The sequence below is a fragment of the Pangasianodon hypophthalmus genome, chromosome 2 (assembly GCF_027358585.1).
Source record: "Pangasianodon hypophthalmus isolate fPanHyp1 chromosome 2, fPanHyp1.pri, whole genome shotgun sequence".
NCBI classification, from domain to species: Eukaryota; Metazoa; Chordata; class Actinopteri; order Siluriformes; family Pangasiidae; genus Pangasianodon; species Pangasianodon hypophthalmus.
Genome location: NC_069711.1, coordinates 15,744,008 through 15,769,146, shown reverse-complemented (window position 1 = coordinate 15,769,146; position 25,139 = coordinate 15,744,008). Strand labels below are relative to the sequence as shown.

The following is a 25,139-nucleotide window of genomic DNA, read 5'->3' as shown; positions in this document are numbered from 1 at the left end:
TGAAGGGTGACCTTTACTGACCCCAATTGTGTTATAAATGGATGTGAAAACTTAGAATTAGAACAGATTGATTCACGCTGAAAGAACAAGAATTATTCAATGTGTGTGTGTGTGTGTGTGTGTGTGTGTGTGTGTGATTTATAGTTGGATAATCTGGATGAACAGGCTGCTCAGATCAGGAGGGAGTTGGATGGGCGTCTGCAGATGGCTGATCAGATTGCCAGGGTGAGTTTCATTTATGGATCAGACCATAGCCACACAACTTTGACACATGTTTATCTACCTGCACTCTAAATATGATAATTACTAATGCTTACACTTTAATTTATGATGTGGGGAGTACTGAGGTAGTTAATTTTTATGTTATATCACATTATCTGATGAGAGCTTATCATTTACAATGGCCTGTGTATAATATTGCCTTGAAATTTTAATACATCACTTCTATTTCTCGGTACTTGTTTATGTTAGACACCATCTGTTTCATCTGTATTTCGTCTGTATGTTATGCTAGCTACAGAAACACCATGCATTGTAAATCTTAATATCTGAATGATATTTACATTTGTTCTTTCAAATTTTAAGGATTTTACAGGGCTTTGTATCCAGAGATCTTTAACTGAAACTGCCTCTTTTTTTAAACAACAGGCAGGCAAGTTTCCCAAGTTTGTGTCAAAGGAGATGGAGGCCATGTACATTGAGGAGCTGAAGTCATCTGTAAATCAGCTGATGGCTAACCTTGAGAGCATGCCTGTGTCCAAGGGAGGAGAGTTCAAACTTCAGAAACTGAAAAGAGGACACAATACATCTATCATTGACATGGGCCAGGAGGATGAGAACCAGCTCTCCAAGTCAGATGTGGTTCTCTCCTTTACACTAGAGGTACAGAATGTTGAGATTTTGAAATCTCCCAGGTTTTTTACAAAGAGTTCTTCTGCTTAACCCAATACTTCTGTCTCTATTTAGGTTTCAGAGATATCAAATCCTCAGAGAACATAGCAGAGTATGAGTTTTCTAGTTTATTTTAAAATATCTCCTTGCACAAAGGCGAATGTTAAGTGTACAGTTACATGATCAGCTTAGTAAGACAGGAGATATTAGTTTTAAATTTTTGTTCTTAGCAGAAGTATTTTTGGTCCCAGATGTCCACTCTTGCTGATATTCATTCTGTAGTTTAGTTATGCGTTTCCTTTGTTCATCAAAAGTACTGGGTTACGTTTCAAATCAGATACTGAGACTAGATACTGCATTCTCTGGCCATATATTACATATGTGGCTACACTCCCAGAAAAAATGATACTAAACAGCACCTGCCCTTGTCACTGGGGTGGTGCCCTTTAATATACATCTTTCAACTGGAAATGTGGATATAGTGGAATTTTAAAATGTTTTAATGTACATAATCAGATTATAAATGGCTATATAGAATACAGTTTTAAATGTATACTACATGCACCTTTCTAGGTAAAAGATACTAGAGATATATACTAAAAACATAGCTCTTGTTTAGACATGAATGTTATAGACATTTACAAGAATTGATAACTTCATGCCTCTTCCTAGGGGAAAAAGGATTAGGGTATGTTAAGGAGGCAAAGAAAATGGAAGGAAGGTGGGATTGAAATCTTTTCTCTGTTTACCGCAGCACTGCTGAATTCTTGCATCTGATTGGTCAGAAGGTGTTGATTAATTTTCTGTAAGAGCACAGCTCTGACCATGTTTCCGGCTGCAAGAAAGATCACAGGTTTATATTAATGCGCTCATTCTAATGCGTTATTCTTTCTATAGTAACAACCTATTCACATGGACATGTATGGTGGTTGCTCCAAATAATCTAAGTCTAATAATAAAAGGTTGTTATTTAACAAAGAAAATATAGAATCATTGATGTGGTGAAGTTTCTCTAAGGAAATGGTTATTTAACATTTATGGAAGGAATCTAGGGACTTTGAGCTTTGTAATAGTCAGTAAGTTTTCTGGCAAGGAAGAGTGTTCAAGACAGAAGCTGGGGTTTTTATTCTTAATAACTTCGACAGAAAAATTAAAGGCTGGTGAGATAATAATGGTTTATATCTGCTATAACATAAGTGATAAGAGTACCTAGCTTTCTCGTGGCCATTCTACAACATAAAAGTAACAGTTAAACAGTAGCTGCCATTGATTAATACATTAAAAGTAGTCACTGATAAAGTCATTGGCAAACTGCTGTGGTGTAAGAGGAATAAAATACTTTGGGACATACTGTTATTGGAAAATATATTATATATTATATTTTCCTATAACAGCACCTACAGTACTGTGTTTTATTCCTTACTTAACCAACACTGCTGTTTTGTTAGGACTTACTGAACATATTGTTTATTTTTTATGAAGTGAAGACACCTTACCTCAACATATCCTCTTCATTTATTGTGTGGTTGCTGCACGTAATCAATTATAATCTTTTCTGAGCGTATTTTTGATGCAGGTTCAATTTGGAAGGATATTGCATTGCTTGTGGATTAACTGTAAATGGGGATGTTTCTAAGAAGCCCTGCAACAATGATGGATTAGATTATCATTTATGTATCAGCAGTAATTCATTCTAAAATAAAATCGGCCTGTTCTGAAAAAATAAATCGTTAACATACACCGATCAGCCATAACATTAAAACCACCTGCTTAATATTGTGTTCATCCCCCTTGTGATGCCAAAACAGCTCTGACCCGTTGAGGCATGGACTCCACAAGACCTCTGAAGCTGTGCTGTGGTATCTGGCACCAAGACGTTAGCAGCAGATCCTTTAAGTCCTGTAAGTTGCGAGGTGTTGCCTCCATGGATTGGACTTGTTTGTCCAGCACATCCCACAGATGCTCAGTCGGACTGAGGTCTGGGAAACCTTTTTCCATTGCTCCATGGTCCAGTTCTGATGCTCATGTGCCCATTGTAGGCACTTTCACCGCTGAAAGTGCCTACAATGGGCACATGAGCATCAGAACAGGGGTCAGCATGGGCACTCTGACTGGTCTGCGGCTACACAAGCCCATTTGCAGCAAGCTGCGATGCACTGTGTGTTCTGACACCTTGCTATCATAGCCAGCATAAACTTTTGCAGCAATTTGTGCTACAGTAGCTCTTCTATGGGATTGGACCAGATGGGCTACCCTTCGCTCTCCACGCTCATCAGTGACTCTTGGCTGCCCATAACCCTGTTGCCAGTTCACCAGTTGTCCTTTCTTGGACCACTTTTGGTAGGTACTAACCACTGCATACCGGGAACACCCCACGAGACCTGCTGTTTTGGAGATGCTCTGACCAAGTCATCTAGCCATCACAATTTGACCCTTGTCAAAGTCACTCAGATCCTTACGCTTGTCCATTTTTCCTTCTTCCAACACATTAACTTTGAGAACTGACTGCTCACTTGCTGCCTGATATATCCGACCCCTTCACAGGTGCCATTGTAACGAGATAATCAATGTTATTCACGTCACCTGTCAGTGGTTTTAATGTTATGGCTGATCGGTGTATACAGAGTCACATTGCAGTCGTTGCCCAATGGATGGCATATGAACAACACTATTTACCACATAGAGTGTTCTTGGTACAGAGCCTAATAGCGTTGTCTCCCTGTGTCACTGTCAGTGACCACTTTATATAAATATTCCATTACTCACAGCCCACAATGCTGCTTTTCTGGCAAGCAGAAATGTGCTTTTAATGTCACTGGGAAAGATCAGCTAAATGTGCTTTTAATGTTGTTCCTATTATACAGTGTGTCTTCCAGATACATAAGGGAATGAGATTTAGTGATTTGCTTCAAAATCTGATTTATAAGTAGAATGCAAATCAATATTTGCTGTGATGGGTGCATCTGATGAGATTTTCTTTCCATACTATATACAGTATTGTGCTATTTTTAAATATCCAGTCTTTGCTTCATTTACATAAAATGTCCTCTGCCAGCTTTTAAGGTTGGACTCTGCTCATTAGGAATTCATGAAGAGCCTAGTTGTGATAGAGAATCTGAGACCGTTATAGATTTAGCAGCATTGGCAGCGACAGTGTTAGTTTAAGGCTTTGATTTTCAGAAGATTTCCACACTTGAGTGTTGTAGATTTACAGGCACACTCTAAGGAGACAAGAGACAGGACTGCAGTGTATTAAAAAGAGTAATACTTTTTTTGATGAATGATCTTGGAGAATATTGAATACCCAGAAGCATCTTCCCCCAAAATTTGTGCTAAATTTAAAGCATCTTCTGCTGGATTGTCCTTTTGGTTGCTTATTATAATACAGCAGGACTGCAGTCATTATAGTTCTTGGCAACAGGGTTGAGACATGAGATGTCTGTTTTGTGTCGGTGCTCTGATTTTGTGGGTTCTAAGAGTGGAGGAATTGATTTTTGTCAAGCTGATTTCAGCAGTGAAGTGAGCAGCACTTATTCAGGGATATGCTGAAACAGCATGAGGATCTGATAAAAAGGAGGCTGGATAGAAAATTGTCACACGCTGCATGTTCAGGTTTCTGAGTAAAAAGAAACAAGCTTAAATACCACAGTATAACCCTTTTTAACCCAAGGTGAAAAATGATGATTCCTATAATCTGCTCATTTCTTAAAGGAAAACTCCACCTTGAAACACATTAAATATGTTTATATTGAAATATTTGCCATGTGCTTGGCGATTCTGGTGCTAGTTTGTTTGTTAATGCTGTATTTTCATTATTCCTGTGAGATGTTAGCGGTTGTGTGCTGCTCTGATGTCACAGGCGGACATTGCTGCAGCACAGTTACAATAGTGTTTAATAGGAAAACAAAATCAGTGATCTTAAACATAAGTGATAACATTCAAGTTTCGTGGTTAGCTCCTAAAAAACAAAAGTGCAAGAGCTGCTTTTCACATTCACAATTTTCCAGCAATGTCCAGTACATCTTAATGAAAAATCAAATGTAGAAGCAGAAGTGGAGACAGCAAAAGTTGAACTCAGAGTTCCACGATGCAATGTGGCTAAACGACAGTTATGCAGGTTTACAGCAGAGATTCGGCCAGTTAGCGATCTACAAGATAATGAGTACAATGACGGTGATGGCGGTATTAGCAATAAAGCTGGAGCCTTGGAACCTGATCTGTTTGAACAGAGTGTACAGAGGAGGAGGTGAGTGAGCTGGATAGACTAAAGGACTAAAGCACTACTGCACCGCTATATTTTTGGTAGAGATGATGTAAGAGCTATGTCCTACTGGCACCACTATCAATAACGTTGTGGATAGTGTAGGAAACCATTAACAAAAGTGATCATGTGTTAAAAGTGGTCAAGGGTGGATTTTTCCTTTAGTGCTGTTGCTGCGTTATTTTATAATCAGAATCAATTTTCACAAACTGTCACTTCAATCAAACAAAAGCTTGTATAGGACTATAATTCATACTTCTGTTGCCTATGAGTGCTACTCTGACATGAAAAAATGTGTTGGATTTCAAGAACAAGGCCTTACTATATTGAATTCTGTTCTGAAAGGGGATGTTGAAAGGGTTTCAGAAAGCTTGTCAGAAATATATTACATTTTGTATATTGTAACAGGTGTGTGTTTGGGACATAAGGGAGACAGCGTGTTTGTTGAATTTGAAATATATGTAATTATTTTAAACTTAAAGAAATGGTAATGCGCATTTGGGATTTTTATACACATTTTATTACTTTAACTTGTAATTCTAAAATATAATGCTAAAGTTATTAGTAGAGAGCTTTTTAGTAAGTCATTTTAGTGCTCATATGAATTATCCTGCTCAATATGCTTATCTTCTCATGAAATTGTTTTTCTGCCTCAGTGGAGCAATAAAACACAATAACGGCAACTCATATTGACATGGAAATGCGATAATTACAGTGCAGTATTACTTGAGAAACCATTTTAAAAAATATTTTACTATATTTAAATAAAATAAATACAATATTTTACTATATTTTACTATACTTTAAAATATTTGTTTATATCATTTTAAATGTTGGTTAAAGAATTTAAATATCATTTGCAATAACAATTGATAACCCCCGTACTTTACTTTCAGCAGGTTCAAATCCACAAGATGTGATAAAATCAATGATAAATGACATTTTTTACTAAGTGTTTTGAGATTACGGAAGATGTACACCAAAAAGGGACCAACTGTTCTTCTGTGGCATATATAGAGATGCTCAGGAAGCTGGTTAAGGATGATTATTCTGACCAAGAATTCACAATTGCTGTGTGGCCCCATTTCATCATGAGGTATGAGTGGGGTACTGAGGCATGCACCTCAGTAAGGGCTTTTACCTACTCATCAGTCAGAATTGCTATTAAGTGTTAAATGTGGCTGTCCTGTGTAGGTAGTGATCATGGAGGTGCAGGGGCTGAAATCTCTGGCCCCAAACCGCATCGTGTACTGTACTATGGAGGTGGAGGGAGGAGAGAAGCTACAGACTGACCAGGCTGAGGCTTCCAAACCAACGTAAGATTCTCTTATTGCTATTTACACCCTCACTCTGTACCAGCTGAGAATATTTCATTTAAATTCCAATTTCTTAACAAAAATGTTGAGCAATGAATTAAGTTACATCCTCTGATTAAGAAGTGCTACAGACTACATAAACCAACTACATATATCATCATAGTTCTTAACAATGCATTTAAAATACATTCTTTAGCATGAATGCTTTTATCGCATTTTCAATACATTATATAACAGTGATCCAGTGGTGCCCACCGTTCGAACAAAAAAGCTTCTAGTAGGCAGAGAGAAAAAGCAGAATTTTAGCACAAAATCTCAGCGTATGTTGGTGGAAAAGAAGGATAATTTTTCCCAGATGTACACCAATGTCTGATGTGACCGCTACTTAATAAACAGCTTTCCATTTTTTACAGACCAAAGAACCCACAGTCCCATCTTCTTGGTTTGTGTTGACTCACAGGATTGAAATTCATGAATTCACAGGTCAAATTCCACAAAGTCCTGCGTCCTTTCCCCTTCAGTGAATTGCCTTTTCTGCTGAGCCAGTTTTATTTGTGTTTGTTCTGACCACTGTTTTAGCTGAAAAGGGAGAAGGGTATAGCTTTCTGGTGTCCCTTGTGTTGCTGTAGCAAGAAGTCAAAAGTCATACTGTAAATGCTCCAGGTGAAGTATAGATATTGCCACCTCTTCAGGGTACCAGTAGTATTTTGTAGTGTGTCCTGTGAAGTAGCTGAACTGTAGAGTGGAATTCACAGACCATGTTGTGCAGACTGGATTCAGAAACAAACAATCTAGTGTAAACTCTGACGCAGACAACTCCTTACTGACAAATTATAGGCTCATTATCTCTGAGAAATAAAATCTGCATCACTAGGCTTGAACAATCTGACAATGTTTCAATCAGGAATCAGTTATTTTTTTACTGCCAGAAAAATTTGCTATTATGCTATTATAACTGATGCTGTTGTGCTATTATGACTTTCTGATAGTAATGTTCACATCACTTTAAAAATATGATGAGAATATAAAATATGAAATGTTTGTTCATTTTTAATTGTAATATAATATGACCATTTTCCCTAAATGTTTGTGGTGCAGACACTCATAAAGTCTAATCTAGATTACTGCAAAATATTAAAAATCAACACTATAATGTGTCTTTCAAAGCTGCAATTAGTGTACCAGGTTGTGGTATTAGAATTCTCCGGAGTGCTGCTTATCCCAGCCTGGAGGTGTGTGTACGTCACGGCAGTGCTGCTTCAGGTGCTGTGTGTTCCAGCCTGCACTCGTTTGGACACTCAGATGCTCTGGGGAGGAGCACATGATTTTGAGCTATTTTGGGGCTCCCTATTCTGTCACTGGATCAGGTGCCAATTTATAATGAACTGAAAAGGGGGTGAGGAGGAAGAGAAGGAAAGAGAAAGAAAAAGAGAACTGAGAAAGAAAACGGAAGGAGGAAAGAGAGAGTGCAGCCTCTTTTACCCCTCACAAGTGCAGTCAGCTGTGGAGAAACTGATTAAAAACAAGGAAAGAGAGAGAGTGGGAAAGACAGACAGAGGGAGTGTGAAAAGAGAGAGAGAGTTGAGGGAATGGAAAATAGATTGAGAGTGAAAATGAGCAATCCTCCAGGACTGAAGTATAATGACATCACAGGAGAATTAGTTTGATCCATCATCACATGCAGCGCATAGTTTCACATATATATATATATATAACTAACTGCCTCATACAAAAGACACACAAATTTGAGGATGTTGTATCTTATAAAATATATGTATTTTTTCCCTACACTTTTTCTTTGATGCACAAGGTCACCTTCATGGTCTGCAGCATTGATGACAAAACTCAGCATGAAGTAGCACCAAGGACACTCTCTCCTCTATTCCTCCCATTTTCTCTCTCTCTGCTCAGAGAAACAGAGAGAAAAGGAGAGAGACAGAAAGAGAGAAGGCTGAGGTGGGGGTCCAGACAGTGATTTAGGCTATATATGCCTGCAGTTTATATTTAAACATAACTGTAATCTATCCGAATAAGCTAGCAAAAGAAAGAAAGAAAGAAACCACAGTGTTATTCAATAAGGTGCACCCACACACACACACACACACACACACACACACACACAGAGTAGTGTGATGCACAGTGTATTGCAGTGTCAGCACCCTCGCTGCCAGAATGTTAACCACCCCATCACAAGAGAAACCAAACAAACTGGACCAGGAATGAACACCACCTGACCAGCAGCAGAGAGAAAGCCAAAAAAACTGGGTGATAATGAGAGGCACACACACACACACACACACACACACACTCGCGTACGTTTCTATCCTTTTGAGGACCTTCCATTGACATAATTATTAATGCAGCTAACCAATTCTGTGTCTACACCTAAACCTAACCATTACCTTAACCTCATTAAACAAAATTTGAGCTTTTTTAGTTCCTTTTTTTTAGTAAGTGCTGCATTTTTTTGTATAAAAAGCAGTTTTACTGGTGGGGAACTGCCAAATGTCCCCACAATGTCAAAACTGTCCCATATAGATATAAAAACATGCCCATACACACACACACACACATACACACACACACACCTGGAGCTCTATTCATACACACAGGCTTCAATGATTTAGCATAGATTTCTATTATTTAGACACAGTTATGTTAATGTTGTTGTAGTGTCCACCTGCCCATTAAAGCTTTTTATAGTTTTACCTTCATTGTCTTTATGGACTCCTTCCAATAGAGTTCTTTGTGATTTGAAGGTCGACCGGGGATGTTGTCTTTACTGACTGCCCTCTCTCCACGCAGACTCTAAATTTGTCAATATACTACTCTCCTGATTCTCACAATGGCGTTTCTTCATATTTTCTGTCTTTCACACACTTACTCAGTCTCATTTGACTGCTGCCTCTGACACGTGCAGCCTGTTTCCACGGCAGCAGATGAGGTCACGTGTTCATTTCTTTACTGGGCCAGTTCAGCTCCTCATCAAGGCTGTGGAAGTGTATGCATTGGGAGATGGATGATTGCTCAGGGGAACATACTAAGCATGTGATTTTATGCGTATATTTATTAAATCTTTTTCAATGCTGTAACTTAAATTCATTCACATGAATTTGGTGCTTCACATTAAAAAAAAGCACTGTATTGTTGGTTTGTCTCACTCCATTCTGTGTGCATGTATGATAGCATGTGATAGTTTAGTGGATTTTCTGTCTACATTCAGCCTGATATTATTGTATTTATAACAAAATCAGTGCTGCATAGTTTATCAGTAACAGCAAGGTCTATACATGTTTCTTTCTCTCCCTCTCACCTTCTCTCTTCTCACACTAGCTGTGCCGTTGCAGTATCTCACATTCATATAAGTGTTAGAAATGATGCAAGTCGAGCTTGCAGCAGAGCGGAGACGTAGTGCCTGTCTACCTTTTATTGTGCTCCTCCTCTTGTGATGGCTTTGCTCAGACTCAGGGTGAATCTGCTAAGGGAGAGAAGAGAATGTGAGCTAGGAAGAGAGCAGAAAGAAAGACAGAACTGCAACAGGAGTTAGATATCAGAAGGAAGAAAACGGGAAAGGGGGAGGGGAGTGAAAAAATGGATTATCATGTCTGTAGTGTTATGAAGTACTTTATAAAATCTTGGAAGGGTTTAAAATATTTAAGAAAAACAGCAGCTCTGACAACAGTAATTCAAATGACACGTTTATATTAATGTGCTTCTTCTACTAGTTGTTCCTATAGTAACAGCTCATTCATAGGAACTTGAAAGGCATAATAATAAATGATTTTTAAAAAGCGTTGTTATTTAACAAAAAACGAAGAAACTAATAATTGTTATCATAAAGTTTTCTGTAAGGAGTCATTTATTCAACATTTACGGAAGGAGTCTTGGGTGTCAACAAGCTTTCCGCCACAGGAGAGTCTTCAGGACGCAGGACTGGAATAAAACACTTCCAGACATGCTGTTATACAAAAATAACCAACTTCGTGGCAACAGCTATTCGCTTTGCATAGGGCGGCATCAGGCCACCCTGGTGTTGATTATTTTTCTAAAACAGCATGGCCCATTATGTTTAATTTATTACTTATTCTCTAAACCATGTTACTAATCACTTATCAATAGATTATGTTCAGTGAGTTTGTTGCAAAAATATTTCATAAATCCTGCAGTCCAAATATGAAAAGTTCACCAGCTAGGTTTTTTTTTTTTTTTTTGGTTCTATGATAACTCAAGCAAGGTGGACAGTTGTGACTATTGTGTGTGTATGTGTGTTACAGATGGGGGACTCAAGGAGACTTCACCACTACACACCCTCTGCCAGCAGTGAAGGTCAAACTGTTCACTGAGAGTACAGGGGTGTTGGCCCTGGAGGACAAGGAGCTGGGCAGGGTACGAATCTCCTTCTTTTATTAGCTCCTCAGCTTCTGCTGCTGATTCTACCAGTTCCGGCTTACAGAAATGGGTCAGTCAGGTCATTCTTGGTCTTGGCCCATGATAACAGACAAAAACACCAGCCTTATTCATTGTGTGCAAAATATTGTAAAATGCTGCAGACGATCATGTAATTTGATTACGTATCTGACATTTATGTAATCTGACATTGCAGCATATACAAGTAATTATGTAATTAAAGCATTCCTGTGAGAAAACCATGCTCCTGAGCAATTTGAAAACCTTACAACATTAGGTGTGCAAACATTTCTAGCTTACCCCTGACAGCGCCTAATTACAAAAGAAGCTTGAGTAGGTAACTGTGTAGTGGTGTAATATTAACTTTATTACTGTCAGTTTCTCTAGAGACAGAATTATCTTGTTAACTATTCCAAGGATCCCTCAGTGCATGCACACATTTTTCATTCTTGAACCTACATAACTTTGGTATTAGTATCACTGTAGTAACTGAACAATTGAGTGTGTTCCAGTGTTTCCATGGGTATAGTGGTAGGGTTCATATTAAATTAAAAAAAAAAAAAAAGTGGCATTGCTTTGCACCCCTAATATAAACAGGTGAATGTAGCGGAGACGTGTAGTGTCACCTATTCTTCAGTTCTAAGACAATTTCTTTCTCCCTTAAGACTTTTAATACAGGAGTCCCAAAGGTCTCCATACATAGGGGAAAATAGCACTTTTTAGCAAAATGTAACTTTATTTACAAAACAGCCTCTACATTTCTTTGTAAACAAACACGGAGTCGTTTCTCCCACTCATAAGGAACTGATGTTAACACATCTGCTGTTATGCATATAATTGCATGTCCATCGCAACCTTGCAACAGCGTCACGATCCAGCCTTGAGAAGGAATTTAATATGTTCTTCTTTTGTCAAAGGCATTCTTAAAGACTATCTGGAAAAAAGGTCCGGAAGTATTTGGACAATGACAGAGTTTTTGTGATTTTGCCTTTATACACCACCACAATGGATTTGAAATAATACAATCAAGATGTGATCGAAGTGTAGACTTTAGGCTACATCTAGGCTTTATTTTAAGAGGTTCCACAAAAATATGGCATTTACCATTTAGGAATTACAGCCATTTTCAACAAAGTACCTCCATTTTTAGGGGCTCAAAGGTATTTGGACAATTGACTGACAAGAAGTTAATTGACCAGGTGCGGTCCATTCCCTCGTTACTTCAAGACAAATGAAGCAGGTAAAAGGTCTGGAGTTGATATCAGGTGTTGAGTTGGCATTTGGCAGCTGTTCGACTAGAGCTACCAATATGAAGTCCAAGGAGATCTCAATGCAAATGAAGGAGGCCATCATTAGGCTGAAAAAACAAAAGAGACCTATCAGAGAGATAGAAAAAAACTTTAAGAGTGGCCAAATCAACAATTTGGTACATTCTTAAAAAGAAGGAATGCACTGGCGAGCTCAGCAACACCAAAAGGCCTGGAAGACCACGGAAGACAACTAAAGTGGATGATCGCAGAATCCTTTCCTTGGTGAAGAAAAACCCCTTCACAACATCAAAAGACATCAAGAATACTCTGGAGAAGGTACGCGTATCATTGTCAAAATCTACAATCAAGAGACACCTTCATGAATGTAAATACAGAGGGTTTACAACAAGGTGCAAACCACTGGGAACATTCAAGAACAGGAAAGCCAGATTAGACTTTGCCAGAAAACATCTAAAAAAGCCTCCCATGTTCTGGAATAAGATTCTTTGGACTGATGAAACCAAGATTGACTTGTACCAGAATGATGGGAAGAGAAAAGTATGGCGAAAGGAAGGAACAGCTCATGATCCAAAGTATACCACATCATGTGTCAAACATGGTGGAGACAGTGTTATGGCATGGGCATGTATGGCTGCCAATGGAACGGGCTCACTGGTGTTTATTGATGATGTGACTGCTGACAGAAGAAGCAAGATGAATTCTGAGGTGTATAGGGCTATACTCTCTGTTCACATTCAGCCAAATGCTACAAAACTGATAGGACGCTGCTTCACAGTGCAGGTGGATAATGACCCTAAACATACTGCGAAAGCAACTCAAGACTTTTTGAAGGCAAAGAAATGGAATATTCTTCAATGGCCAAGTCAGTCGCCTGATCTCAACCCAATAGAGCATGCTTTTCACTTACTGAAGACAAGACTGAAGGCAGAAAGACCCACAAGTGAAGGCCTGGCAAAGCATCTCCAGGGAGGAAACTCAGTGGAAACTTGGTGATGTCCATGGGCTCCAGACTTCAGGCAGTCATTGACTGCAAAGGATTTTCATCCAAGTATTAAAATTATGGTTATATTTACAATTATGTCACTTTGTCCAAATACCTTTGAGCCCCTGAAAATGGAAGTAATTTGCTTAAAATGGCTGTAATTCCTAAATGGTAGATGCCATATTTTTGTGGAACCTCTTAAAATAAAGCTGAAAGTCTACACTTTGATCACATCTTGATTGTTTTATCCATTGTGGTGGTGTATAAAGGCAAAATCACAAACTGTCATTGTCCAAATACTTCCGGACCTAACTGTATGTATATTTATATATATATATTTTTTCAGATAGCCTTTAAGAATGCTTTTAGATTAGATTAGATGCCTGCAGATTAGATTAGATTAAATTAGATTTGGTTTGTCATTATACAGAGTACAGGTTCTAGTGCAAGGTTAGCAGCTTAGAATTTAACCAAATAGTAGTAAAGTGCAGAGTAAGCCGTGAGATGGATATATACAGATACAAGCAATATGTACAGCATAAATATGAACAGTATGAAACCAGTGCAATAGAAAATGGAAAGTTAGAAATGTACAGTGAGATAAATGGGTATATACAGAGTAAAGAATTTGTACAATATAAACACGAGCGATATTTTAAAAGTGTATAAAGGTATATGTGGAAAAAAGATTATGTGCAGAAAAATGGGTGTGTGCAATATGAATAAATGTGATAATGAATTAGGACAATAAATCCTTAGCCATTTTAGATTTACAGATTTGTATTGATTTTAAGAGATTTCTGTGGGAAAATGTTGGTCTTATAAGGCTAATGCACACTGCAGTTTTAGGATCATTTCAGCAGTGATGGTTAGCTTCTTCTAGCTCCCTTTGATCTGAAAGCATCTGTAGGAAAAATGAAACTGTTTAGTTCGAACAGAAAGCCTAGCCATCCTGTCCATTTTCTCATTTCACTTTGTCTTTTTTATGCTCCCTGCTGACATACACACAAACACCCACACAGTAGAAAGGTCTATTTCAGACTCAGTTAACCTCCCTGTGGAGAGACATGTCCAGTTCATACTTTATGCCCAAACCCCCTGTATGATAAAATCACAAAACTGCTATCAAACACTATTTGTTTTGGCTGGTTGTTTGTATTAGATATCAATATTTATCAGTGACCATTTTTTAATTAAAAAATACATCTGGATATGTAAACAACCTGATACTGTTACGATGTTTAAGATAAAGCAAGTATCAAACACCGATTTCACCGATTTTTGGTTAGATGTGTAGTTCAGCCTCAGCTCAAATTAATATTAGACTGTGTGTAGGTTGAAGTTGGTCTAGATGTTAGCTTGTGCAGTTTGGCCTTGCCTGTTAACAGGGCTGTGTGATGTGTTTCCTCCAAGGAGCAAGCCAGCTCAAAGCTCTTTAAACTTTGCAAAGTCGAAGATTACGCTAACTCATCAGTGAGAGGCAGAAGGTGGGGTGAGTTGGGAGTCAGACAGGATTGAGAAAGACGACACAAGATATGATAAGAAAGAAGCTTGCTCCCTTCTGATAAGGTGCCATAGGAGCAGCAACACATTCAACATTCAACTCCCTCCTGTTCAGGAGGATGAGTGAAAATTAATTGAATGTTAAGAGTTTTTCCAAAAAAAAAAGTGCTGACTGGAAATTTCATCTTATACAGAGACCTGATGATAATCTGTGTCCTTCAAAGTGTTTATCCTGTTAATGATGCATATGTGAAAACACATTGAACGGAAAATATTGGCAACATGATGGTCCTTATGGTGGTCGCTCAGTGGTTAAGAGGTTGGACTACTGATCAAAAAGCTGCGAGTTCAAATCCCTGGACTGCCAAGCTGCCACTGTTGGGCCCTTGAGCAAGGCCCTTAAACCTCAGTTGTAGAAATGAGATAAATGTAAGTTGCTCTGGGTGTCTGCAAAATGCCATAGATGTAAATCCTCTAGTCTTGTTTGAGTGGGCAAAATTTCATGCAATCATAACCAATAGCAATTTCCTCTCTGATTGTTGATTAGGTTGTCCTTCACCCGACCCCTAACAGTCCAAAGCAGTCTGAGCTGCATAAGATGACCGTGACCAAGGCCTGCCCAGACCAAGACCTGAAGATCAAACTGGCTGTTCGCATGGACAAGCCCCAGAACATGAAGGCTTGCGGGTATGGATAGAACTGATGATCCAAACCAGAGTACTGCTTTGTTGTTGCTCTTTTTAAATTTCCTCTAAATAGCAGAACAAACAATAACAGAGTTTTTATAGTGCACCAAGAGGTCAACTACAGCTCTTCATTGCTCTGTAGTGTACCATAACACAGATTGTGCTTTCTGTATTGTGTATGCTCTCCTTTGCAATAGCATGAATTGTCCTTCAGGCTCATTCACATTTTATCTGTTTTACTGCATAGGTACTTATGGGCTTTTGGGAAGAATGTTTGGAAGCGCTGGAAGAAGCGCTTCTTTGTTCTGGTCCAGGTCAGTCATCTGAGTTGTCTGCTGTGTGAGTCATGCAGTGGAAAAAATGTCTAGAGAAATGGATGATGAATGAAGATATGACATATGACTCAGAATAGGATGTTCCTTTACAGGAATAACAAACGTTGGTGTCAATCTGTTCCAAAGACTCAAATCCTTGAATTGAGAATGTATGCATATATGTGTGTGTGTGTGTGTGTGTCTGTGTGTATGTGTGTGTTAAATCTGTGTTGCAGGTGAGCCAGTACACTTTTGCCATGTGCAGCTATCGGGAGAAGAAGTCAGAGCCACAGGAGCTGCTACAGCTGGATGGGTATACTGTGGATTATACTGACCCACAGCCAGGTATACATAAAAACACACACACACACACACACACACACACACACAAATATCAAAATTGTGCATATCAGTATTCAGACCTCAAACATAACTACAGACGTAAGCACGATTAACAGAGTTGTGTGAGATTTGCTTAGGACAGAGTATGCCTAAAATAGAGGTGAGTCTCAGTTACAATTCTGACCTTGAACTGAAGCCTGTTTTTTCTTGCACAGTATTAGCTTGAGCAAGGAGCAGCATCAACATCTGACATTTAAAGGTATCCTCGAGACATTGCTTATCTCGAGGACTGGATTTTTATAGATAAAAGTATGAACTACGTTTATTTAAAGTGAGCTGTAAGCGCAGCAAATTAGTGCTTGGTCAGCTTGTCCTTTAAACCATAGCCACGTTTTCTTCTCTGACACCTCTAATCAAGAAATCTGGCAATCTTAGAGGTGTAAAGTACATGCAGATATCTTGCATAATCTGAACGGGGCACCCAGAAAACTGACTTAAGCAGCTGTGTAGCTGTGTCGTTCATTAATTCACTCATCTTAAGTAACCACTTTATTGAATTTTATTTTATAAAACATGTAGGAGTTTTGTAGAATCACTGAGCATTTGAGTCACAGTTTAAATGGTATGTTATCCGTTGTCATGTGTAGGTTTGGACGGAGGCCGTGCTTTTTTTAACGCCGTCAAGGAGGGCGACACTGTGATCTTCGCCAGCGATGATGAGCAGGACCGCATCCTATGGGTGCAGGCCATGTACCGGGCTACCGGCCAATCACACAAGCCAGTCCCGCCCACCCAGGTCCAGAAACTCAACTCCAAGGGCGGGGCATCGGCACAGATGGATGCACCCATTTCTCAGTTCTGTAAGTTCTGTTACACAAACGTACATTCTCACACACTATTTAGTAAAAATGTAAAGTATATTTCATTTCAAGCTTTTAAGGAAAAAATAGTACACATTCTGATACTGATGGCAAAGACAGAAATATAACCTAGTGTAAACTAACTTAATCCTCAGCAGTGACCAGCTAGTTTACTGTTCATTTGAAAGCGGCAACATCATTGACACTGTGACACATACAGCCACACACACACACACACACACACACACACACACACACACACACACATACTTTACGTATTCTAAATCTATCCCAATATTCACCCCAGTGATCCGTTATGAATAATTTGAGAAACTCTGGTCAACACTGAGAATCTAATGTCTCACCTGTAAAATAGCTTGCATTCTTAACAGATTGCAGCAGTAGCAAAAGGTAAGAAAAGAGTGTGTAGTGTGGAGTGTGTGTTGATTCTAAGGTATCCTTTTCTGTGTTAGGTTTTAGCCTGCGTGCCAAAAACAAAAAGATGGAGCCACTTTCAGAATATATACACTATACTGCATGCTTTGAATGATTATAAACAATTCCTTAGTTCTTGACATCCATTCTTGACATAAATGTTAAGCTATTTTGAGAGAAGTCTGACTTTGTTATGAATATGACAATCAAATTTCTGCCAAAGAGTAGTACCTGACCTTTGTTTTTGTTAGTTTTTACATTTTTTAATTGTACATTATGCACATTTAGAGAGCTCTCTGGTGAACTAAATGTGGACAGTGAATCAAAACATTCAAGAAACACAGCCTCTAAATGATCAAAGCCTCAAGCTGACCTGACTGCAATAATCTGAAAGTGCTCTATCTTTTAACATGAAACTTTATATAAGCATCATATATATATAAGCAATTGTTTTTAGCTTTAAATAACAGTTTAGCAGTTTAACAGAATTACAGTTTAGCTACTCTGCAATAGAATATGTTATTAATAAGTAACTCTGAGATGATATGCAAATGAAATATTTTCAAAGAGACAATAGAGTGTCTAAACAAAACAAAATAGATCCTGCTATTCAGAACCGAATCCATGTTTTTGGTGTGCACCTTACAACCTCAGCCTCTATTCAGATTGAGGTTTTTAAGTCCTAAAACTTCTTTTAAAATGTACTGAGTACTGAGATATTACCATCTTTGCACTTTTCATGTAAGCAAACGGCTCTTTTTAAAAGGTTGTTTTTGAGGAATTATGTAAAAGTAAATCATGTAAAAGTCATGTTTTTTATTCTTCTTTAAGTGAACTCATACAGCTATGGAAATATTAAGGTTATTAAACAATCCAGCAGGTTTTTGCTGTTTCTCTATCAGTTATTATTATTCAGTATGTAAATGTTTCTTATGGTCAGTTCTTATGAAATTTAGCTGATGTCATTCAGATTCTTCACTATAAAACAGATCGTAGCTCTTCCCTTTGAAATGCAGTCACATGCTGTAGATGTTTCACACTCTCACCTTCTACACGTGGTGGGTTTGAAATGCACAGAGAACTAACATGCACCACTTACAGCCCTCACACTGCCCTCGCACGGAGAAAACACCTCAATTTCGGTTGCAGTTGATTCGAACAGATTCTAGAATGCTATGAAGGTTCTGACTTTTTCTGATGATTAATATAAAACATGTTGTAAAATTAAAGGAAAAACTCACCCTGAAGCACTTGCATATCTTCAGTGGTGTATTTTGTAATAAAGTTCTGAGTTGACTTTTTTAATTTAAAAAAAAATTTCTTTCATCAACATGTTGGTCTATGTTCACTTTAGCCAACGATTTCCTATATTATCCTCAATGCCGTTCGACTACCAGCTAATACTGGCAGCAGTAGGAATTAACTCTCACTTCATCTCTACTTAAAGAGAGCAGTGCAGCAGAGCTTTAATCATTTAATCTGTCCAGCTCTCTCACCTCCTCATCTGTACACTTTGCTCAAAGAGATCAGGTTCCAAAGCTTCAAATTTCAGCCTCCTGTGTGATAAAATAATACCACCGTCAGTGCCATTGCGCTCATCGTCTTGTAGATCGCTCACTAGCCAAGCTGAATTTGTGCCATAACTCGGCGCAACTGAGTATAGCTGCAGTGCAATCTGGAACTTCATGTCTAGCGGTTGCTGACTCCAATAAGTTTGGATTTCTCATTATTATAACATTAGATATCACTGAATAATGATGAGTGAGAAAAGAAGCTGTTGCTGTTTTGTTTTTAGGAGCTAACAGCGAAACCTGACCATTATACCTTATGTTTGAGATTGAGATTGAAATTTCTCATGGGAATAACAAAAATACCAACCAAAGAATTAGCACCAGAATCACATATATAATTTGAGTATATGAGTATATATATATATATATATATATATATATATAATTTGAGTATAATGAGTATATATATATATATATATATATATATGTGTATATATATATATATATATATATATATATATATATATATATATATATAGTGTTTTAGGGTGGTATTTTCCTTTATACAACATTAAAATTGCGATTAAACCTAAACATATGAGACGATTAAAAAAAAAAAATGTGATTTTGTCGATTTTTGAATTGCAGTATTCTCAATAGTTTTTCTGTTATTGGTTGAATAAGAAAGTCAAGGGAAAATTTATAACCAGGCATATCCGTTTTTAACTAATGCAGTGCCTTCATAGAATCCTTATAGTTGCTGCTACTGGCATAACATATACATTTTACAACTATTTCAATGCGGACCTCTAAAAGGTAAGATTATTTGCCAGTACAGTATTACAGAACACGTATATAGATTATACATTGAAGAATCCTGTTAAAACCAACTGCATCATAGCAATGAATAAAAAAAATTAAAAAAAAACACAAGACACACCAATCTTTATCTTTCTCCCCATCTCCCCCTCCCCCTCCTTGTCTATCTGTCTTTCTCTGACATTGTCCTACACCAGCTCAGACTGCACTATCATGTTGGTACAGGTCGTCGTTTTTACATTGTGTTTTTCTTCCTTCATGCTTTGCTTGTACCCTTCTTTAGTCGTGCAGCTGTAGTGGGGTCAGGGTTTTCGTGTCTGCATTTTTTCCTTCAGCCTTGTTGCTAGTCTTTATGTTATTCTGATTTGTCCCTTCTTACCCTGCTGTCTTCTAGCTGGACTTAAGGGTAAGTGCTTCCCTGTTAGCTAGCACCAGTCAGATAATCCTAAAACCATTATCTGACCAATACAATGTGCTTTTTTTACTCTTCATTTTCCTTCCTCTTTTCTTTTCCCTTTTTCTCTCAAATCTTTTCATGCTTTAGACCAAAGTAGATTATTTTATTTAATGGATGTAGGTCTATTAATATACACTTTTATTATTTTTGCCAGATTAGGATGCATGAATTTCTAATTCGTCTCTTGTTATTTCAAAGCACAGATATTATGACTGATTTGTTTGCATAATTGCCTTCTCTACCGTATGTAGTGTCGCTGGTGTGAGAAGACCCCTCAGAGTAAAGATGAAAGATGGATAAATAAGACATGTCAAGAGGCTTTCATTCTAGATGTTAATTTTCAATTATATTAGATACTGGGGAAAGAAGCCTAACTGGAGAACATATACAGTAGTTATCATACTTATCATGTCTCTGAACTGTAAAAATCAGATAACATGTCTATAAACAGAACTCTGGAGCTACAGTTATCTATTATTAAATGTATTTAGCTCAATTTCAAATCAACGTTTGACTAATTAAATCATCAGCTGATGCCAGCAGAATCTGTAGCACTTTACTCTTGAGGGTTCATTTATGTTTAGGCTGATTTATTTCATTTTGGTTTTGGTTCACAAGAGTTGGCAAATATGTAAGTGGAGTATTCTGAATGTCAATGCCAAGGACTAGGTATTGCCATCTTTCCTTTCCATGAAATACTCCCAATTTTGTCATATTTATCAGATTTTCTGGGTCTGTTATAGATAGCTGCTAGGCCCAGCTTAACTTCTTTAGCAGTGAGAGACATTTTGAATTTGTGTTCTGATTGCCCATTTATTGCTTGAGTAGGTGAGCACTCAGATGTGATGTAGTTCATTTAGATGGTGGCAAAAGGGCAAGATTTTTTGTTTCTTTTTGTTTTGTTATTGCCCATTTTCCCAGAGAATGAATGACCCACTTTTAGCCTCTGTTGGCTTCATGCTAAACCTATATACTTGCAACAGAACTGTAATGCTAGCCTGTTAGCGTGCCACCATGGTGGCTTGCTTGCTAGTGTGCTCAGCAATTGTTGCGAACACACTGAAATATCCTCAAGTATTGTCAACTTGCAAATGCTGATTTAAAAAAAAAAGACAGAGTGCAACTAGTCAGCCTTTAGTGGAAAATGTATCAACAGTTCTTTTCTTGCATGTCACTGAAAAGCATAGTGGTTTGACTCATTGTCTTCCCGCATGTGATTCTAGATCATCATGGAGCATTTACATACACTCATGTTCAAAGGAAATTAATATCAATTAATGTAACCAATAATGTAATCTGCTTCTCCTACTAAGTAGGCTTTAACAGAGATATTAAAATATACTGGCATATGCTGGTATAATACATATTGAGATAACCAGATTAACACTTTATTTTAAAGCACAGCTGTTAGTAGATACACATTTACAGCAAAATAACATGGTTAAAGTGCTGTTATACATCTTTGCCCGATATTAAGCCCCTCTCTCAAGCCCTGGATCCTTTCTTCCTCATTTCTTATTATTCTGTTGTCCAAATCCTTCGTTCTCTTCCCCATAGATGCTTTACTGTTGTTGTTTTTTTAACACTTTTTGTAAACTTCTCACATATTATGTACTTTACTGACCCATGCTATATTATACTTTCCACAGTTTCATCATAGTTACCAGTTTAATGTATTTTATGTTCACACTTTCTTTTCTGTCATGACTCTCTTCCTCATTACTTTTCTACCCCACAAGTTCTCTTTCTCTTTCTGCATCATTTTATCCATTAAGGAATGCTCCCTTCCTATTCCTTTTTTTTTGCCACTTCTGAATAATTCTGCTGATTGAGATAATGGTTTATTTTACACACAAATGATTATTGACAGGCTGCAATACCCCACAAAACCCCATAAATCCAGCAAGACTAAATGAAAAAGGAAGATAACCTTTTACAGATCTGTCCTTTCTCTATGTAAAAAGTCATTATCCTGTCCCGTCACCACATTCATAACCATTTTCACCTGTTTATGTGTTTAAAAAAAGACATGGTGAGCTGCCACTTAGAGACTTCAGCTCAAAGACACTGCACACATTGTTCACACAACCATCACAGCACTAGTTTGGATTCTATCATCCCTTTCTGTAGCTCTTTGAATAATTTTGTCATGTATATATTATTAAGGCTTTTTTCTAAATAGAAACTAATAGCTAATAATAGATCATTATAATACTGATAGACTTCAATTTTAACAGAAGTTTAACTATGCAGGAATAATTGTACATAATTATACTTCAAAAGCATTATCAGACAATAATGTTATGCTAAGGTAAGAGACAGACATGTTAAGGAATATCGCATTGCCACTTTTCATAGAACAATGTTTTTAAAGATCTGTTGGGAAGGACTGTGTCATATGACATCAAATGGTTTTTTTGCCCCCAAAAACGTTGGAATTTTTAACCCCATAAAGTGTGTATCCACAACAGGAAAAATATAAAACTATTAAACAAGCTTATCAAAATCCCCCGGTTTTTCTGACATCTCCATTTTTACAAGCACACAATCCATCATTTCTCTCTAAATGAATGACATTAACCAGTTGCGAATGGCAGAATCTATTATATTCATGTGAATGAAAAAGCATTACAATTCATCATTAAGAATTCCTCCACTATCCACTTTCCCTTGAGTTTTAATTAGGGGTCTTTGCAAGACGAAAACCTAGCGAGAGTTTGGAGAAACTGCACCCAGATCTGTCCATGCATGCCCATCCAGTCTGAATGTGGGTTGATGAGTTGAACTTGAGCATTGCCTAGTTCCACATTGCTAGGTCTGATTGAACTCTCCTTGACTTCTGCTGCAAGTTGACAATGTGAAAGCTGAAAGTCTTTGGTTTGCTGTAGAGTAGATGAATAAGATGCAGTTTTATTTTGAAGGAATACGGGCCTTTGTGTAGACTGTTTTGCTAACTTCCTCTTCCTTACGACACCCCCACCCTCCCTCCTTGCGGCTTGTGTGACTGGCTGGACAGACGCTGATAGGGCACAGAAACACGGCATGGATGAGTTTATCTCGGCTAACCCGTGTAATTTTGACCACGCCTCGCTGTTCGAGATGGTGCAGAGGCTCACGCTGGACCACAGGCTCAATGACAACTTTGCATGCCTGGTAAGTGAGACAGACGTACAGAAGGGTCCAAACATCTGGGTCCACTATCAAGAGCTGTTTTTTTTATTAGCCATTCATAGCTCAGGGAGCTCAGGGAGCAAAATTGGCCATGCTCTCTGGTTGGGATGGATGACATATTCGCTCTCCCTTGTCAATTACAGTGACAATGACAGTCATGGGTGTCTGTTAGCTCATGTATGTGGAAAAGAGCAGATAGTGCTTTCCTCTGAGTGGGGAAAAAAAGTTTTTGGCTGGCTTCACGTGTGTGTCGGTGGAAATGTGTTAGCCTTCACCTTCCTCGGAACCTGTAGCTGAGTGAATGAATGAATAAATGAATGAATGAGTGGGTGGGTGGATGGATTTTTAAATATAGTAAAAAAAAAAAACTTCAACCAATTAACTTATAATAACTGCATTATCATTAGAAAAATTTCAAACTGAAACAGTCCACTTGATAGAGGACACCCTACTCAGAAGACAGCATGTGGGCTCTTTCACAGCGTTGCAGAGTGTCTCTGCCTGACTTACAGTGTTTCTGTGTGAATGCTGAATGACTGAATGACCAATCATTACTCCACATGGCATGTGACACCCTTTTCCTTTTGCAGCATTACCAGACCCTCAGCCTCTTTTCTACTCCGTTCTGCTTGCAGGGTTGGTTTAGCCCAGGTCAGGTCTTTGTTCTGGATGAGTACTGTGCTCGAAATGGTGTGAGAGGATGCCACAGGCACTTGTGCTACCTTAGGGACCTGCTGGAGCGAGCAGACACAGGTCACATGATTGACCCAACACTGCTGCACTACAGCTTCGCTTTCTGTGCCTCCCATGTCCATGGCAACAGGTATCAGAATGGTCCATGATGATAGTACTGGGGTGGTTAAAGAAAAATCTGGAAAAGAATGAAGGACTCGAGGGTCATCAAAGCTTTTTTCCATCACTTTTTGATTTAGTGTTTGTCCTTTTAATTAATATTTTTAAGTTTTTTTGCTTTCGTATGCCATGTATGTTTTCTTTTGTTGATTTTCAAGTGATTATTTCTGCTTTGTTTCTCACATTAATACATTTATTTCCCCATCTTAATCGTTTTCATTAACTCATAAAGACACCATATCTTTTCATTCATTGTTTTTATTCCTGAATATTATTGCTTCACTGCTGCTCACCTCATCATATGTTCCGGATAGTCAGAGGGGGTCTGAGTTACAAGGGGCTGGCTCTAAGCCGGAAGGGAAAACGGAGTCTAAAAAAAAGAGGAGCTTTAAATCTCAGCAAGTCCCAGTGTTCCAAAGGTAAGAGGGCTTTTAATGCAAGGAAATAACCATTACATTACATTTTAAACCTTTATTCAATCAGTAAATATGCAGAACATACCCAGAAAATAGAAAAATCAATTAAATACAGAATTACATCAGTGATGTAAAAGTGACATCATGTCAAGAGCAATTTCAGTCCTACATGGAATTATACATTTGGAACAATAAAAAAATGACCTTTTTTTAAAAAAAAAATAGGACTGATTTTGAGTTATTAAAAGAAAATAATGTAGGTTTAAGGCTCCCCTTGGCTTTCAAAAATGATTGAAATTAAAATGACTGTATTACTTTTAGGACTGATATGAAATTATATATTTATTCTGGTTGAAATTTCATGGTTTTTAAAAATGAATATTTTTTTGTTGGTCTTTAGTGATTAGAGGGTATAGCATGTGTTTGGTTATGATGAAGCTCAGTTAAAGGTTAAATGGACAGTTTTGCTAAAGAGTCTGTACAGGCAAATGAAACTGATGCACTTCTTCATGTCAAACTTAATTTAATGCTGCGGTTCACCAAAGAATTATTAATTAATTGAACATTCCTCTACGTCCAGAGTCAGTCTCAGATAAGGACGTGTCTCTGCTGCCACCTCCAGGATAGGTTTGCCTTAACCTATAT

General features: G+C 37.9%; 1 protein-coding gene across 14 annotated transcripts in view; it reads left to right on the top strand.

Annotated features, from left to right (window-relative positions):
- The window catches only part of cadpsb (Ca2+-dependent activator protein for secretion b), a 79,036-nt gene that overhangs the window by 30,894 nt on the left and 23,003 nt on the right, over nt 1-25,139 (top strand). For 10 of the 14 annotated variants that reach the window (XM_034311631.2, XM_053229580.1, XM_026931519.3 and 7 more), the window contains exons 4-14: nt 145-225; nt 649-882; nt 6,347-6,468; nt 10,743-10,854; nt 15,179-15,318; nt 15,565-15,631; nt 15,868-15,976; nt 16,621-16,833; nt 19,993-20,004; nt 23,072-23,208; nt 23,862-24,049. In XM_034311631.2, the coding sequence (XP_034167522.1) occupies nt 145-225; nt 649-882; nt 6,347-6,468; nt 10,743-10,854; nt 15,179-15,318; nt 15,565-15,631; nt 15,868-15,976; nt 16,621-16,833; nt 19,993-20,004; nt 23,072-23,208; nt 23,862-24,049 (1,415 nt within the window). The remainder of the gene's footprint in view (nt 1-144; nt 226-648; nt 883-6,346; nt 6,469-10,742; nt 10,855-15,178; nt 15,319-15,564; nt 15,632-15,867; nt 15,977-16,620; nt 16,834-19,992; nt 20,005-23,071; nt 23,209-23,861; nt 24,050-25,139) is intronic. The other 4 variants (XM_026931527.3, XM_026931563.3, XM_026931545.3 and 1 more) reach the window with 1 other exon arrangement.